Source organism: Taudactylus pleione, unplaced genomic scaffold, assembly GCF_031769625.1.
Source record: "Taudactylus pleione unplaced genomic scaffold, aTauple2 ptg000342l, whole genome shotgun sequence".
In the NCBI taxonomy this organism is placed as follows: Eukaryota; Metazoa; Chordata; class Amphibia; order Anura; family Myobatrachidae; genus Taudactylus; species Taudactylus pleione.
The window spans coordinates 7,305,894-7,319,545 of NW_028284743.1; the positions used below are offsets into that span (position 1 = coordinate 7,305,894).

Genomic DNA, 13,652 nt, shown 5'->3' on the forward strand with positions numbered 1-13,652 from the left:
GCTCTTGCCTTCCGTTGAACCTCCGGTTCTATGCGGTCCCTGTTCGGTTGGCCGAAGGGTCGGCATATTCTCCGCGCTTCCCACCCGGGAGGTTGGCTTTGGGACGTCCCCACTGTCTTGAACTCCAGTGTCCCCTAGTGGATGAAGGAGAAAACAGGATTTTGGTACTTACCGATAAATCCCTTTCTCCGATTCCACAGGGGACACTGGACGCCCGCCCGGCGCGGCGTACCTGCCTGTTGTGGGTCTTTATATAGTTGTGTGACTGCATGTGTTCCCTGCAGTGGTTTCCTCTGTTTTCCTTCAGTCGGTATTGTTCCGTTCTGTGGTCTTCTCCTTCTCCTAGTTTTCCTGTTGTCCTCCGTCTCCTCTCGGGCTCAGTTCTTAAACTGGGGCTGATGGGGCATAGAGGGGGAGGAGCCAGTCACACTTCTAAATTATTTAAAGTGCCAGGCTCTACTCTACCACCGTCTATACCCCACTGTCTTGAACTCCAGTGTCCCCTGTGGAATCGGAGAAAGGGATTTATCGGTAAGTACCAAAATCCTGTTTTCCCCTTAAACCACTCGAGTGTTGCTTTAGCAGTATGCTTCGGGTCATTGTCCTGCTGGAAGGAGAACCTCCGTCACAGTCTCAAATCACAGGCAGACTGAAACAACAGGTCTTGCTCAAGAATATCCCTGTATTTAGCACTGTCCATCTTTCCCTCGACTCAAATCAGTTTCCCAGACCCTGCTGCTGAAAAACATCCCCACAGCATGATGCTGCCACCATCATGTTTCACTGTGGGGATGGTGTTCTTTGGGTGATGGGATGTTTTGGGTTTGCGCCAGACATAGCATTTCTCCTTCATCCACTAGGGGACACTGGAGTTCAAGACAGTGGGGTATAGACGGTGGTAGAGTAGAGCCTGGCACTTTAAATAATTTAGAAGTGTGACTGGCTCCTCCCCCTCTATGCCCCATCAGCCCCAGTTTTTAGAATGTGCCCGAGAGAGCCGGTAGCACATCAGGCTGTCTCCAGCCTTTCCATAAATTTTTTATCTTTTTCTTTTGTTTTATAAACAAGCATTGAGGACAGGCAGACTGCTTGCTGTGGCAGTCTGCCTGCTACGGGGGAGCCGCCGGGAGGGTACCGCCACGGCTACTGCAGCCTGTGTCCGGTGACCCTGAGAAGGGGGCTTACAGATGGTGTCATCAGACACTGCGAGGACCCGCCACAGCTGACACTGGCTCGTGTCCGGGTTTCCTCGCCGCCCCCTCAGCCCAGCATCCCGGCCGCAACAGCTTGTAAGTATAACCACTGCTCTGCATTAGCAGGAGCAGTGGATGAATAGCTGGGCTCAGTGACATTCTGTTACTGTTAGCAGAACTACCTCCCCACCCGAAATCTCCACAGATGGTGGTTTTTAAAGAAACGGGTGGCGGATTAATTGGCGCGTCCTGCACACCAGCGGCGCTATTTTAGTAAGGGCTCTCCCTCTCTGCACTCCCTTACAGAAGTTGTTTGGGAGAGTATATGACAGTGCGGTGCTGTCGTGCTGAACCTTGTTGGTCGGGGCTTCACTCCTGTACGCTCCTTTATACGGAGACTGGATCGCCTTCCCGGCCCACCTCTTATAAAGTAGGTGACTGCCCTGGAGCCATTAACTTGGCCTGGGCACAGCTCTGCATTCTAATGCAGGAAATGCCCTTTGTACCTTCCAGCAGCTCTTCTCTAATACAAAGGAGAAGACGGCGCGTCCCTCTGTACTTACAGTGGGAGCGCTGTGCATCGCTCTGGTAGCTGAGGCGGGCAGCGAGCTGCAGGCGCACGCTCTTAGCATGGGGAGGGACGCTAAAGTGCTCCCTTACATAGCGGTGTATTCCCACCTTTCCAGCTGGTGCTGAGGCGGGCAGCTAAAGCACAGCAGGGTGAAACAAAGGGCGCCAAGCGACCAGCCAGCGCTACAGCAATAGACCGGCTGGGATTATGGAGACTGGGGGCGGGGCTTAGCGATAGCGCAGCTCTCCCAATATACCAGCTCGGGGACCAGATGCTTACACTGTAGAGCTCCCGATATCCGCGGGTCAGCCCTGAAGCAATTGTTATTAAGCAGGCTCCTCTCTATTGCAGCTGCTTCCACACAGCTACGTAAGGCCTCTGGGCGGAGTGCAGTGCTGACCAGCCGCATGCAAGAGCGCGGCTGTCTCCCGGTTTCCCTCCTTAGGACTGCCATAACTCCTACAGCAGGGAGTTCTTCAGTGCAGAAGGTAAAGATGGCTGTCACTGTATGACAGGAGTAATAGTGCTAGCGACAGTGGACAGCTGTTGCTAGCACAATGAGAACTAGCCCAACCCCTTTTGCACATTATAACCGCATAATGCAGTTCTGAGTGGAGCCAGTTTGTTCAGCCGGTACACATCCCGGCTAAAAGCATTGTCTGATATTGTAGCCTGTGGAGGCTACCTCTTGGTGCACATCTTCCTTATAATCACTAAATATATGTACAGTATATATCTCTACAATGTGTATGTATATTAACAGCCACAGTTCTGGTGCTGCTGCCAGAACTTAGGGTTATAGCATACCCTTAACAGGGTTAGCAGATGATTGCATCCCATCCCCAGGCTCATTCATCACATTGGTTCGCCTTAAAGAAAGGCAGTATCCATGCATAAACTAAATTTATAGTCTAGTTTTAAAACCTTCCAGTTCTCACCAGCCTTCTCTGCTTACCTTAGAAGGTATGCATATATACATCTATATAGATTTATATCTTATGTGCTCCGTTTGGCTGCACATACAAGAAGAAGTTAGTAGCTGCCAGTGTAGTGGTCACTACCTCACAGCATTGAGTTCGTCTTTTTGATTCCCACTGTAAAAAAGCCGGTTCAACTGGAGCTCAAATGGCTCACCTGATAAGGCGAGTACACCGAGGACAGATGTGTCCCTAGGATCTAAACCAGTCTGGGACAGCACGCTACTAAAATATCCCGCCGTAGCAGAATGACGGCCACAACGCAGCACATGAGCATGCTCCCTGCGTGGAGGTAAGCCACATATGTGTGTGTGTGTGTGTGTGTGTGTGTGTGTATATATATATAATATATTTGTATTTTATGCTAAGCCCTGCTTTAGAACATATATATGCCTTGAGTGAAATTTGTCCTGGGCTCAATTAAGGTCTTGGCTCAGTTCCTTCCATGGCTCTAACTATTGCTCATGTTCTATTTTTAAGATATTATAATCACCTATTAATCTTGTCTGTAGGTACAGTATGCGTATACATAATATATATATCGCTTTTTATCCTTGCCATAAAGGCAAGGGTAGGATATGTTCTTAGCAGTTTTATGTCTGATACCTAGCTTATTTTAAAAGAAAGATGCAGAGTTTGGAGGCTTTACTCTCCTGATGCGATAGTTTTTACAATTACTCTGCTTTACACTAACTCTACCTAAGGATTGTTGTGTGTGTGTCTGTGTGTATATATGTGTAGGTATGCCTATACTTCCACAATCATTAGGTTTACCTATAATCCCATGGATGGGGAGCCGACCTGGGATTACATGAAGCTGTAGGATATATCCATATATATATTTAATCTGACTGCTCGCTTTTGCAGCACGTACAAAAATTGTTTAGGTGGCTCTATAGACTACAGTCACGTTCTGCAGCTTACATTGTGATAGTCACAATTCCATAAAGCAGTGCTTCTAGTATGGACCCTATACATGTCCTGGTGCCTTCTTGTATGTCCACACATGTATATAAAGACATGTTCTTACACCCTCCTGGGGTTATAGTTCTGTTCCCGTATATCTATAGCACCCCTTTTTGGGGGACCTATTGTTTACACCCCAGTGACGCACTTGGTAGCAAACTTCTAAGACACTAAGCATGCAGGACAATGTGTATGTGTGTGTATGTGTATGTATGTGTATATATATGTATATATATATGTATGTGTATGTATGTGTGTGTGTGTATATATATACATACATACATACACTCCTGGTGCAGGAGTCTGACAAGTGAACTTATTACTGTATGTTATGTCTGTGTGTATATATACTGATATATTCACATTCCTTGTATGACTATTTCCTAATAATTGGGAAAACCTGTTTGTAGCCCTAACTGGGGTTATCACTGCAGATATATCCCTTCTTTACTTGGGGATAACTAATGCATTCTATGTCTATATACAGGTACCCTTCTCAGTATAGATTCCGGTACGCCATATTATTGTCTTGTAATGAGCCTCTACAGTGTCCCCTAGGTACATTCCTATCATTACATAGGGAATCCAGGTTCTATTCCTTCCTCAGGGCTTAATTTGTTACATTACAACAGACTGCAGATACTACTCCTAAGCCTAAACGCCAAGGGCCATCCACTGATATAGGCAGGGTGAGGCCTGGGTTGTATTAGAGGTTTAAATTTAATCCCTCTCGTTGTGACCACTATAAATGTCGGGGTCACTGGTGGGGGTCCATCATCATCAAATATGTGATATTTCTATGTGTATCTTCACCGGTAAAGGGTCTTAATTAATTTCTTTTGCTATCCTACCTCTTGGCTAATGAGCATTTTACCATGATAAGTGTTAATGTAAGGATACTTGCACTAGGTAAATGTATAATCTATATATGGATGCACATCCCTAAGGGGACAAGCTCAGCTATAGAGTCCTGTTGTACGACCTTCTTGTCTCCGCTAACATTCTGCTAGTCTCTGCAGTATTTTCTTCTGCAACATATCCAGACTGAAATCTGCGCTGTAGAGCATTGGTTCGTAGCCACTGAAGCTACTCTCTATACCTGACGAGGTGGGTTGATGCGAGATGGAAAAGGTCAGTGACTTTCTACATAGCATCCAGAGGGCTTCTGCTCACTCACAGGTGAGTGGACTTACTCCTCTAAAGCCTCGGAAGATGCTCCTATTTCATGCAACCTCCCATTACATAGCGTTTTCTCCCTTCCGCACCCTAGCGGCTGTCCTTGCAGCCTTCAGTCATATCAGTTGGCTCTACACTTTAGAGCTTTCCTGGCATGTGGGTGCATAGTTCCAACATTGAGATAAGTTACTCTATTCTCCTAGAATTTGTTAGGAAAGTAAATCTATGGGCTATGGCACATCTTTACAGTAAAGTGTGACAGTCACTATATTCCACGCAGTTGGTTTAGTTGGTTTTCCTGTTCAGTATCTGATATTTTCATTACACTGACGGATACCTATGTGGTTGACCTAGTGCTCTAGCTTCCCTATATTGGTAACTCTCCTTGGGGGGCTGTTGCATCCGTCCTCTGTTCGGGCCAGCAGTTGGTACTGACTACGCGCTTCCATCATGTTGGAAGTGGTCTGTTGTCTGGGGTTTGTTGCTGTGGGTTTCTTTTCAGCTGCTGGGTTTTAGTTGCTGTTTTATCCCTCTGTTTCCAGAATGGGTTGTACTGCTTTCTGACACCCTGAAAGAAATTGTAGTCTCAATCCTTTCGGAGCTGCCTCTTCCTCATGCCCAGTAAGTTCTCAACTCGTTTAAAACTTCTATGGTCTAACCCTTCTGCTGGTTGACAGCCTTGTAATAGTTGGACCTCATGAATGGTTCATCGCGACGGTTCAGTCTTGACTTTTGCCTCCCTGTATACTCTTTGTTAGGAGTCTGTGGACAGGATCAGCTCTGTATCTGTAGATTGCTTTCGTTATACATACATACATACACACACATATATACATATATATATCTATATCTATATATCTATCCAGCAGTGCTGGGATTCTGCTGTCTGCGACTGTTGCAGCTTCCTGTTTTAAGCTCTGGTACGGTTTTCTCGAGATTTGTCCTCGTGTTACTGCCCTTCTATGGATTCTGGTTGGGGCTGTCTGCTACCAACAGTCTGGCTTAGTGTTTTCAGCTGAGCTTACGGTGTTTTGTTGATTCTCATCTGCGGGTGTTCTCTCTCTAGCCATTTTATTCCATTCGACTTACGCTGTATGTTGTGGAATTTCCGTGGCTGTTCATCAAGGAGTTCTGATTGTCTTCTGTGCTCTACGACACTTGTTCCTCAGCTCTTGCCTTTACATTGGGCCTACGGTTCTTGGCAGTCCCTGTTTCGGTTTTGCAGCGGGATCGGCAAGTTCTCCGCGCTTCCCACCCGGGAGGTTGGCTTTGGGACGTCCCCACTGTCTTGAACTCCAGTGTCCCCTAGTGGATGAAGGAGAAAATAGGATTTTGGTACTTACCGATAAATCCCTTTCTCCGATTCCACAGGGGACACTGGACGCCCGCCCAGCGCTGCATACCTGCCGTTTTTTCTTTGGTTCCTTATATGGTTGTGTGACTGCATGTGTTCCCTGCAGTGGATTCCTCTGTTCTCCTTCAGTCGGTCTTGTTCCGTTCTGTGGTCTTCTCCTCCTAGTTTTCCTGTTGTCCTCCGTCTCCTCTCGGGCTCAGTTCTTAAACTGGGGCTGATGGGGCATAGAGGGGGAGGAGCCAGTCACACTTCTAAATGATTTAAAGTGCCAGGCTCTACTCTACCACCGTCTATACCCCACTGTCTTGAACTCCAGTGTCCCCTGTGGAATCGGAGAAAGGGATTTATCGGTAAGTACCAAAATCCTATTTTTCCTTGGTGGCCGAAAAGTTAAATTTTAGTCTCCTCTGACCAGAGCACCTTCCTCCATATATTTGGAGAGTTGCCCACATGCCTTTTGGCAAACTCAAATCGTGTAATGGCTTTTTTCTGGCCACTCTACCATTAAGCCCAGCTCTGTGGAGTGTACGGCTTATTGTGATCACATGCACAGATACACCAGTCTCTGCTGTGGAACTCTGCAGCTCCTTCAGGGTTACCTTTGGTCTCTGTGCTGCCTCTCTGGTTAATGCCCTCCTTGCCCGGTCTGTGAGTTTTGGTGGGCTGCCCTCTCTTGGAAAAAACCTGGAACCACAACAAATCTGCCATTTGATGGTGCTCCGGGGTATCATCTAAGATTTGGATATTTTTTTAAAACCCAACCCAGAATTGTACTTCTCAACAACTTTGTCCCTGACTTGTTTGGAGAGCTCCTTGGTCGTCATGGTGTGATGCCTCTTGCTTAGTGGTGTTGAAGCCTCTGGGGCCTTTCATAAAAGGTGTGTTTTATAGTGACAGATCATGTGACACTTAGATTTCTCACACGTGGACTTCATTTCACTAATTATGTGACTTTTGAAGGTAATTTTTTGCACCAGAACTTTTGAGGGGCTTCACAGCAAAGGGGGTGATTACATATGCACATGCCAATTTTCAGAATTTTATTTAAATTCTCTTTTATATATATTTTTCTCATTTCACTTAACCAAATTAGATTATTTTGTGCAGATCCATCACATAAAATTCAGATAAAAAAAATAAATTACAGGTTGTAATGTAACAAAAAAGGTAAAAAGCCAAGGGGGGGTGTGAATACTTTTGCACGGCACTGTATCTGCAGATATATCTGTAGATGATGGTCGTTCATATACATTGAACGACCATCATCTTCCAGGCAGCCACGGGTCCCGGTGGCCGGGTCCACCCCCCTCCCCGCGGCTGCCGCTGCATGTGTACGGGTGATCGGACGATCGCCTGTACACACTTGGCCTATGGACAGATATATCTGTCCATCGGCTGTGCAGCACAGCCGACGCGATATGTCTTTGAATGACGTCGTTCAGACATATCGCTGGTACACACTTGCCGATGGACAACAGATATATTGGCCGATCAATTGATCGGCCAATATATCTGTCTGTGTGTACCCAGCTTTACCTGGCTCTTATTTGCAGCAGTATTTGCTACCTTGCTGGGTCTGTATTGTGTATACCCTTACTGCAGAGCATTGAAAAGGGCTAAAAGTGTAAAAAAAAAAAAAAAAAAAAAAATCACACTTGATCATTAAGGGAAAATAAATTGTATTTGCCACTGAGATATATAACCCTTCCTTTTTTATTTAGAAAACAAAACCTGGTGCCATCCACTTGGTGATGCCTCCTAAGGCATATTTAGCAAATAGGTGTAGAATTCAAATGACTGGGTTTAATTCTTTCTGTATGTTTCAGAAATTAAAAAAAAGATACTAGTGTGGGGTCAGATGTGTCCTAGTACATCTTTGCTGCAGGCGCGCCAAACCGCCCCTCTCAGCGCACCAAATCCCGTGAGACTCTGCTAGTGTCAATGTCTTTGCCAAAAATGTGTCTAAGTCACAATGTGATGTGACTAGGATGCACCAGGAGACACTGCTGATTAATTTGATCTGTGACACTTACACACTTGTCGCACACAGATATATATATGTGTGTGTGTGTGTGTAATATGTTACGCACACACTAGCTGTTGCCTGCGACTTTGCTGATAGTTTTATTTGAGGTGTTTTAGTGGTATTGCTTTGCATGGGGGCTCTGTCACGGGAGTGGCCCATATGACCAGAAGCGCTATACAGACTAGTGGCAGTAGTACTTTCACCCACCAATGTCACTGTGTGCCCTGTACACAGACTGCTATGTAGTCTATCCTATTCCAGTGATCGCGGGCCCAAAACAACTCTTCCCCCACCCTTTACCTCTTACCGGCCTCGTGCATGGTGCCGCACGTATTTCTTGCATTGATATCATCAATAAATTTAGGTTTTATTATTGCTCAGCTTTAACTTGAAGGTTATTTCTAGGCGTTTCCACTACAAAAAGATGCAGTTTTCATGAAAATAATTTGGGTAGTTTTTGTGCTAACCTGGAGCAAACAGACAGACATAACTTTTATTTTAGTATAGATAGAAATATTGAGCTATAGCATTTTTTTTATGTTCTTCATTTTTCTTGTCAGAAACAAATGATTTTGTTGATAAACTTTTTGAAAGTTTGCACACAAAAAATTACCTTCCTTCTGAAGAAACTGTAAAAGAGGAGGAGAAGGTGGAGACTTCTGAAAAGTGCCATCTGACTGTGTTGGGACCTGGGCAGGTAAGGGTATTTCTTTATTATTGGGGTCTCCGTGCTGACACACACATCAGACTGTTGTCCCCTGAAGATCCTATTATCTTCTTTCAGTTGGGGGAGTTCTTTGAAATGTACATAATATTTACTTTAAAAACTGTATAACAATTATATAGTTAAGGACTATGTTACTAATATAATTATTAGTCACATAGGATTGCCGCATTGGCATTTGAGGTAAGGCATTTGAACAGCAGCGTACGTTTGCTCTATTTTTTTTTTTATTAATATGTCTGACTGTTGTATGATTGGCACCTCCCATCCATCATCAAGCCCCCTCCAAGATTTTGAAATGAGAACAGATTCTGTTTTCGTTTTAGGAGTAACAATAAAACCTAGCTGATAGAATGGACCTTTGCATCCAGATGAATAGGCTTTCTGTAATTACATAGCATGCCAAATAATAGTACCTTCCACAAATTGTACAAGTCGACATTCAGTGTGTGAATGCTCTATTTTTTTAGAGCATTCTACAGCAGAGTTTATCAACCCTCCTCTAACCCTAATTGGATTTCTCTGACTTGTATAAAGCATTATTCCCGCAACCTCATGCTTTTTGTGGCCACAGAACTCATTGACTTCTCAGATCCATGAAGTGTGCAATATTCCATATAGAAAGGGATAGCATCGGCAGCCTGCCATACTGTTCTCTCAAACTTTCGTGTTGCAGGAGAACTTTGAAGAAGAGAGAGAACCCAGGAAAAAGAAGCACCCAAGTCCTCAACGGAACCGCTCTGATTCCAATGAGAGAAGGTGAGATTATTTTGTTATTAGATGTTATTGGGCGGTTTCAGGTGTAAACAAGCAGATGCATTTCCAAATAGGTTTATCAAATGAAAACTGTAAAAAACATATGAAAGTTGAAGGGCCATCCAGCATTAACCATAGAACTGCTACTAGAGTCCATTATCTAAACACTGGAGTTTTATAAATGACATTTTACTTTAAATGCCTTTATTAAATACTAGCTAATGTACCCAGCATTGCTCTGATTGAAGACTGGACCCTGAATTACACCTGCAGCCTTTATTTGTTTACATTGTCTTATAACCCCATTCCATTGATCCTGAAAAGGACCCCTCTCTTTTTAGTAACATGCATGCAAACCGTGGCATAACTACGCAGGGTGCAAGGGTGCGGTTGCTTCTGTGGCCCGCCGCTCACTCTGCACCCACTGACGTACACAAGGCGGACCGATCCAGGCAGGGCTGACAAGGGGGGCCCAGGTGTCAGTAGTGTTGATTTAGTGCCGACTCGCCAGCTGGTTACAGCTGGCACAACGGCAGGCAGGAATGGAGATACCGCGCTGCTGGTCGCGAGGCAATCTGAGCTCGTGGACCAGAAGCAAATCAGCAGTGGGGGCTCCTGATCGGCTGCTAATGCGCAAGTTCCAATTGGCTCGTGACCAGTGCCAGGTTCAAATTGCGCTATCGGTCCATGTCTGCCGGTGCACCAGCTGTAAGCACCAGCTGTAATTAGCTGGCAGCCCGGCCCCAAATCCACACCTGCTGGCTGCTGATGGCACACGGGGGAGGGGAGAGGCTGCTGTAGGGAGACGGGGAGGTGAGTTGATGGGCAATAATGTGTAAGGAGCATTACTGTGTGGCACGTGCAAAAACCCAGGTTATTGCTGGCAGTAGAAAAGGGGTATATAGTTTATGGTAATTTTAGAAAAAGCTAAAGGGGCTACCCATTACACGACTTTGAACGATCCGACCAAAACTGCAAAGTCGTCTAATGGATAGCCGGCAAAGACCAGCGATGCGCGTGCACGCTGGGTCCTTGCCGACCCCGATTATCTACGGTACATGCTGGTCAACCTGACGACGCTCGTCAGGTTCCCCATGTTCTGAGATAGGTCGGGATCATGCACTGAAAGACGTTCAGTGCGGTCCCCGCACCCGGCGACCTGAAGGACTGAACGCTAGACGTTCAGTTTCTCAGGTCGCCTAATGGATAGGCCGCTTAACTCTGGATTTAATAGGAACTTGCATCATAAAGTTTGACACTTGGTCTGACTGTGGTTTAAAAGGATACTTTTGTAACTTTCACAAAGGAATTTGGCAGACTGCCAATTTTCACTGGAGCCAGCCCTGCAACCTGTGTAAATGAAGTTTCCCCATTTTTAGGGAAGGTGTGACAGTGTGTGGCCCTGACGAAGTTCAAACCAACGAAAAAAACTAATCCTGGTCAAACTACACCACCATGCCATGATTTTTTTTTTTTTTGCATATTGATTATAGGATAAGAGATAAAAAGAGAGACGATGGCAAGTGGCGAGATTACGACAGACATCGAGACAAGTATGATTGGCGGGGAGGCAGAAGTAAAAGTCCTCCCAAAAATAAGGCACCAAATCGGAGTAGGAGCCGCAGCAGAGGAAGGAGCAGGGACCGGGAGACTGCCAGGAGCAGAGGTAATAAATAAAAGGAATGTCAATTGTTCACCAAAGCCCTTTGTCATAAGGTTATATACAGTCAGGTCCATAAATATTGGGACATTGACAGAATTTTCCGATTTTGGCCTCTATTCACCACCACAATGATTTTGAAATGAAACAAACAAGATGTGATTTAACTGCCGACTTTCAGATTTAATTTGAGATTAACTACATCCAAATCAGGTGAACGGTGTAGGAATTACAACGGTTTCTATATGTGCCTCCCACTTTTTAAGGGGCCAAAAGTAAAGGGACAAACTAAACAATCCTAAATCTAACTTTCACTTTTTAATACTTTGTTGCAAATCCTTTGCAGGCAATTACAGCCTGAAGTCTGGAACGCACAGACATCACCAGACGCTGGGTTTCATCCCTGGTGATGCTCTGCCAGGCCTCTACTGCAAATGTCTTTAGTTCCTGCTTGTTCTTGGGGCATTTTCCCTTCAGTTTTGTCTTCATCAAGTGAAATGCATGCTCAATCGGATTCAGGTCAGGGGATTGACTTGACCATTGCATAACATTCCACTTTTTAGCCTTAAAAGACTCTTTGGTTGCTTTTGCAGTATGCTTCGGGTCGTTGTCCATCTGCACTGTGAAGCGCTGTCCAATGAGTTCTGAAGCATTTGACTGAATATGAGCATATAATATTGCCCGAAACACTTCAGAATTCATTCTGCTGCTTTTGTCAGCAGTCACATCATCAATAAATACAAGGGAACCAGTTCCATTGGCAGCCATACATGCCCACGCCATGACACTACCACCACCATGCTTCACTGATGAGGTGGTATGTTTTGCATCATGAGCAGTTCCTTTCCTTCTCTTCCCATCACTCTGGTACAAGTTGATCTTTGTCTCATCTGTCCATAGGATGTTGTTCCAGAACTGTAATGGCTTTTTTAGATGTTGTTTGGCAAACTGTAATCTGGTCTTCCTGTTTTTGTGACTCACCAATGGTTTACATCCTGTGGTGAACCCTCTATATTCACTCTTGTGAAGTCTTCTCTTGATTGTTGACTTTGACACATATACATCTACCTCCTGGAGAGTGTTCTTGATTTGGCCAACTGTTGTGAAGGGGTTTTTCTTCACCAGGGAAATAATTCTTTTGTCATCCACCACAGTTGTTTTCCGTGGTCTTCCGGGTCTTTTGGTGTTGCTGAGCTCTCCGGTGCTTTCTTTCTTTTTAAGAATGTTCCAAACAGTTGATTTGGCCACACCTAATGTTTTTGCTATCTCTCTGATGGGTTTGTTTTGATTTTTCAGCCTAATGATGGCTTGCTTCACTGATAGTGACAGCTCTTTGGATCTCATATTGAGAGTTGACAGCAACTGATTCCAAATGCAAATGTCACACCTAGAATCAACTCCAGACCTTTTACCTGCTTAATTGATAATGAAATAACGAGGGAATAGCCCACACCTGTCCATGAAATAGCTTTTGAGTTGATAGTCCCATTACTTTTGGCCCCTTAAAAAGTGGGAGGCACATATTGAAACTGTTGTAATTCCTACACTGTTTACCCGATTTGGATGTAATTACCCTCAAATTAAATCTGAAAGTCTGTAGTTAAAGCACATCTTGTTTGTTTCATTTCAAAACCATTGTGGTGGTGAATAGAGGCCAAAATCTGAAAATTCTGTCAATGTCCCAATATTTATGGACCTGACTGTATGTAGCCAAATAAAAGCACCATGTAGGGTTAGATTACAGCGTTGGACGTAAGCAGTTGCATACCTGCATGATAGTCTTTATCTTTATTTGAGGTACAGTGAAGGTGCCCTGCCCAATGAGCAGAATAATTGTGTTGCTTGAACTGTGTAGCTTGGTATGAGTTTTGATCGGCTGGATGGGAATAAATTATTTAGTAGCAACAAATGTATTTGCATATATCTATATTGGCTGCATATCATGAAAACATGTTATGAATATTATGCTTTGTTTCTTGACTATTGAATCCAGATTCAATCATATTTGTCCAGCCTGTCTGTCCTAATATGCAAGTGCTTACACCATAAAGTTATTTGCCTCTTAAATACAATATTTCTCGTTCAGCCATGGGGAATACTGGGGAACACTGGGTATAGCTGGTGCTGGATGAGTCTTGGCACTAAAGGTGCATACACACACACCGATTTTTTGAACGATTACCGTTCAATCGTTGAAAAAAATCGTTCACTTTCTGAGTGAAAACAATGAACGATTATCGTTCATGCGC

General features: G+C 44.6%; 1 protein-coding gene across 2 annotated transcripts in view; it reads left to right on the forward strand.

Annotated features, from left to right (window-relative positions):
* The window catches only part of RBM27 (RNA binding motif protein 27), a 128,796-nt gene that overhangs the window by 13,470 nt on the left and 101,674 nt on the right, over positions 1–13,652 (forward strand). For both annotated transcript variants that reach the window (XM_088443985.1, XM_088443986.1), the window contains exons 3-5: positions 8,824–8,960; positions 9,664–9,746; positions 11,237–11,409. In XM_088443985.1, coding sequence (XP_088300111.1) covers positions 8,824–8,960; positions 9,664–9,746; positions 11,237–11,409 — 393 coding nt within the window. The remainder of the gene's footprint in view (positions 1–8,823; positions 8,961–9,663; positions 9,747–11,236; positions 11,410–13,652) is intronic.